Raw genomic sequence first — 4,931 nt, 5'->3', positions numbered from 1 at the left:
TTCACACGCCCTATCCAAACGGAGATCCCTCTATTTTGGATGTTGTAGCACGCAGGCTGGCAGGCGTATAGAATCTTCATAGGGGCATCCAATACAATAATCCCTATTGCGCGGGGGGGCTCCTATATAGCGACCTGCACGTTGGGAAAGAAGCGAGCATGCAGCCCACAAGTTTTGAATTGCAAAAAACTGTTCACTAATGAAAAACTATTCACAAATTTAAAACAATGTTCACGAATTCAGAATACTCTTCCAATTTCTAAAAAATGAACATTTTCATAAATTTGATGAAAAATTTGTATTTTAATGATTTTTATGAACATTGTTTGAATATTGATGAATATTTCGGTATGAACAAAATTAAATTTAATGTATTTTTTCTGAATTTCGTGAACAAATTTTGAGTTCAAAGACATTTTTGAAGTCTCTGAACATTTTTTTAACTTTATAAATATTTGAATATGATGAACATTTTTTTGGACGAAAACATTTTTTTATGAACTAATTTTTCTTTGGAGAACATATTTTGAATTTGACGACCATTTATTATTATTTTACGTACATTTGTGTATAATTTATGCAGTTTTTGAATAAAATATATTTTTTATTTCAATGAAAATTTTGAATTCCATGAAAAAATTGCCAAAAAATCACTGATTTTAAAAGTTGTTCAAATTTTAAAAAATGGTTGTAAATTTGGTAAAAACAATGAATCAAAAAACGAAAATGAAATTAAAAGGGAAATAAAAAAGAAAACTAAAAGAGATACGAAAAAAGAAAAAAACGGAAAGAACACCACACACAAAAAAAATTGGTTTGGGGAGGTTCTAGAACCTGAAAAAAGGGGAAACGAGCAAGATGGGCCGGCCGAAATGATTTGCGGCAGGGGGGGGGGGGGGGGGGGTCGCTACTAGCGTCCCGCGCGCGCACCAAATAGGGTAACCCCTCAAAAAATAGTTAGGTGGAACATGGCGCGCGTAGGGCGGGTGTGCTAATCAAACGCGAACCGCTAGCACATTCAGCCGCCGATCACTTCAAGGTTCCGCCGTGTACCGCCTACAGGACCCGCTGCCGACCGCTTCCAGGATCAGCAACCAAACGCGTCCAGGTTCGCGTTTTGTTATTATACAGTTTATACACATGTTTGCAATGTACTACTTCGACATTATAATCACTTAAGAAAGACCATGGCTGATGAGAAACTCAATAAACAACATGAAGGTCCATCCAATTGAATCTCGAACTTGCCTCTCTGTCGACAAAGAAAATAAAAAACAATGGTTAAGCCCAGCTGCAATTAATTGATACTTGATGAAGAAGCTGATAATAATTTCAGGCACAGGTGATATCTTTTAGATAGCTGATATAGAAGTTGACATCTTTTATGTAGCATTTTCTTAGGCTCCTGCATTTTGAGATCTTTTATATAGAAGCTTCCTTGGGGAGGGGACAAATCACAAATACAAAATTTGTTATCACACTGTAACCGGTCACACAATAACCCATACTGCAAGAAAGAATCAGCAGGAATCAGCAGCAGAATACACAAGATAGAAAAACAAAATTGCATCATGGTATCTTTCAAAGAAATTAGAAGCAAGCAATTCCAAGAAGGAAATCATGAAGGCCCTGATAATAAGATCAGTGCCAGATCAAAACTGCAAGCAAGCATTTCAAGCACAATATACAAAACCAAACAGCAAATTAGCTCAAGCAGATTTATTGGAAAACATATAGTATGTGAAGTATTTGTTATAGTAACCTGACTATAGATTACTCCTTAATGTGCAAAGTTTGCAATATTGATTTCCTAGATGTTGTATCAATGTGATCTAAGTGATTTGCAAAGATAACCTGAATAAACATAACCTGAGGTGATTTGTATAAATGAAAAACAAAGAACTATAAAGAACATGCTGCTAAATCTTTTTGCACAAGGTAAAACTTGAAGTAAGGCAATTAATATATGATAACCATTCACATCAAGCAATGTTATCTTCTTCACAGGGAGCTGCCGTTACATATGTGCTTATGGGGAATTCAAAAAGCAAGGCAAGTGAACATCAACCAGACGAGGACTTACCTACATGTATAATTCACACTATCTGAAATTTCGGCGCATGCGAGTTGTCCATTACTGACGGTGCGACAAATGTTGAAGAATGTTATGCAAGCATCACACCCGTAGCTGAAAATGTTGACGACAGTTACACAACGCATCCAAGTATAAGGCTGTGTGAATCATGCTGAGAATGTTACCTCCATACTTGCTCAACGGTTTTTCATTGGTGTTGTATTCCTATTGGTTACAACTTTACAGATGGATCAAGATTGCTACGGGCAGGAGACCATCATGATGCTCCCTTGTCGGCTCCGAGTAATGTAACACTGGATTATGTACCGGAAGATTCATATGGTACAGACCAATCCGCATTTTCATATGACATAATTTATGCATACGGGTGTTCATGTTGGTGTATAGCGTATGGCACGTTTGTTGATCTGTTAATTTTAGGTTGTGATGCTTTAAGCGACGGGATGCATACGTCTTATCAGACTAAGAAAAATACATGAAAGGAACTGGTGGTACAATGCAACAATACCGGGTCAGAACACAAGCTGGGGCAGATAAACGAACCCACACGAGATGATCATCAGAGGAAAATTGATCTGCGTCCCCCTAGTATATCAAGTAAGATTGTTTTATGTTTCATCTTAACATGCATGGTATGTACGTCTGATTGTATGTACATATTCATGGGTCAACCATTTAAATAAATATTGACCATGCATGTTGAATCAGATAACCCAGCTAGCTCAGGCTTACCATCACCTGTCAAGGTAGCAGTTGCTGAGACGGTCGATGGAGATGCCGATGTCGCCGGCGCAGGGGCGTTCCGCTTTCTTTGCCAGCTGCTGCAGCGGGAGGCGGGCCACAACGGCGCGTGCTTTGAGCCGGACGAGAGAACCGTCGTGTCTCCGGCCGGTGGCAGCGTTGGGGACTTGGGGACGAACGGTCAGCGCACACCATGCCGCAGAGTTGGGGAGCAATCGTCGCTCCTGGCCGTGGCTGTGAGGCCGGTTCATGGCGCTGCAGCTCATCAGGGAAGAGGAAACCAGATCAGGCAGGAAATTAAAGGGAGAAAAAGAGGAGGAGAGGGGCGGATCAAGTTAAATTAGAAGAGGAGGAGAGGGGGTGGGTCAAGAAGGGGGAGCGGCGTACCGGAGCTGCTGGCGATGCAGATCGAGCCGCCGCGCTTTGGATCCACCTGCCACCTCGCCGGAGACAAACACCGCTGCGGATGCGAGCGGAATGGGACCGGACCGAGCACCCGCGCCTATGTCAGTAAGCTCACTGCGTCCGTCCCCGTTGGTCGCGCCGCACACAGCTCGTCGGAGCCCCTAGCCACGCCGCTGCGGTGGTTGGTGGGCAGAGTCGCACAGTCGACGCGCGCGGCGATGCGGCGGGGGAGGGGAGATGACCGAGATGTTGGAGTGAGTGGAGAAGAGAGGTGAATGAGCCATAAGACCGGCCGCGGCATGGGACTGATGCGGTGGTCGGCGGGCGGAGTCCCGCGTTTGCGGGCTCGGCGACTCGCGCGGCGATGCGGCAGGGGGAGGGGAGAGGGCGAGAGGTGGCGGGTGAGTGGAGAGGACCGGTGAGTGAGCCCCAAGATCTGCCGCGGCATGGGACAGATTCGTGTTGGGGAACGCGGTAATTTCAAAAAAAATCCTACCAAGATCTATCATGGTGATGCATAGCAACGAGAGGGGAGAGTGTAGTCCACGTACCCTCATAGACCGTAAACGGAAGCGTTATAACAACGCGGTTGATGTAGTCGTACGTCTTCACGGTCCGACCGATCCTAGTACCGAAAGTACGGCACCTCCGCGATCTACACACGTTCATCTCGGTGACGTCCCACGAACTCTCGATCCAGCTGAGTGTCGAGGGAGAGCTTCGTCAGCACGACGGCGTGATGACGATGATGATGAAGATACCGGCGCAGGGCTTCGCCTAAGCACTACGACGATATGACCGAGGTGGATTATGGTGGAGGGGGGCACCGCACACGGCTAAGACAATGATCAACTTGTGTATCTATGGGGTGCCCCCTCCCCCGTATATAAAGTAGTGGAGGAGGGGGAGGGCCGGCCCTCTCTATGGCGCGCCCTAGGGGAGTCCTACTCCCACCGGGAGTAGGATTCCCCCTCTTCCAAGTGGCAGTAGGAGAGGAAGGAAGGAGGAGAGAGGGAGGAAGGAAAGGGGGGACTGGCCCCCCTCCCAATTTGGATTGGGCTTGGGGGTGCACCCTCCTAGGCCGCCTCCTCCTCTCTCCCACTAAGGCCCATTAAGGCCCATGTACTCCCCGGGGGTTCCGGTAACCCCCCGGTACTCCTGTAAATGTCCGAACTCACCCGGAACCATTCTGTCCAAACATAGGCTTTCAATATATCCATCTTTTTGTCTCGACCATTTCGAGACTCCTCGTCATGCCCGTGATCATATCCGGGACTCCGAACAACCTTCGGTTCATCAAAACACATAAACTCATAATACGGATCGTCACCGAACGTTAAGCGTGCGGACCCTACGGGTTCGAGAACTATGTAGGCATGACCGAGACTCATCTCCGGTCAATAACCAATAGCGGAACCTGGATGCTCATGTTGGTTCCTACATATTCTACGAAGATCTTTATCGATCAAACCGCATAAATGTTACTTGCCCGAGATTCGATCGTCGGTATCTTAATACCTAGTTCAATCTCGTTACCGGCAAGTCTCTTTACTCGTTCCGTAATGCAACATCCCGTAACTAACTAATTAGTCAAAATGCTTGCAAGGCTTATAGTGATGTGCATCACCGAGAGGGCCCAGAGATACCTCTCAGATACTCGGAGTGACAAATCCCAATCTCGATTTATGCC

The 4,931-nt window shown here is 45.8% G+C and overlaps 1 protein-coding gene across 17 annotated transcripts; it reads right to left on the bottom strand.

Annotated features, from left to right (window-relative positions):
- Positions 1 to 988: 988 nt before the first annotated feature.
- LOC109772050 (uncharacterized) lies at positions 989 to 3,699 on the bottom strand. 17 transcript variants are annotated; one of them, XR_012184793.1, is made up of 5 exons: positions 3,224 to 3,699; positions 2,604 to 3,091; positions 2,260 to 2,388; positions 2,084 to 2,188; positions 989 to 1,252 (listed from the first exon to the last, which is right to left on the bottom strand). XR_012184793.1 is itself a non-coding variant. In XM_020330746.4 (4 exons), exons 2-4 carry the CDS (start codon positions 3,085 to 3,087, stop codon positions 1,204 to 1,206), a joined length of 408 nt encoding a protein of 135 aa, XP_020186335.1. In that variant the 5' UTR covers positions 3,088 to 3,091; positions 3,224 to 3,697; the 3' UTR covers positions 989 to 1,203. The 17 variants fall into 17 exon arrangements, 1 of the variants encoding a protein (XP_020186335.1); XR_012184789.1 differs by having other exon boundaries at positions 2,084 to 2,388; positions 2,604 to 2,680; positions 2,828 to 3,091; positions 3,224 to 3,698; XR_012184796.1 differs by lacking the exon at positions 2,260 to 2,388 and having other exon boundaries at positions 2,604 to 2,680; positions 2,828 to 3,091; positions 3,224 to 3,698.
- Between the last annotated feature and the right edge of the window lie 1,232 nt (positions 3,700 to 4,931).

The sequence above is a fragment of the Aegilops tauschii genome, chromosome 5, assembly GCF_002575655.3.
Source record: "Aegilops tauschii subsp. strangulata cultivar AL8/78 chromosome 5, Aet v6.0, whole genome shotgun sequence".
Classification (NCBI taxonomy): domain Eukaryota; kingdom Viridiplantae; phylum Streptophyta; class Magnoliopsida; order Poales; family Poaceae; genus Aegilops; species Aegilops tauschii.
Note: the sequence above shows the minus strand (reverse complement) of the source record. Positions and strands in the feature narration are given on the sequence as shown.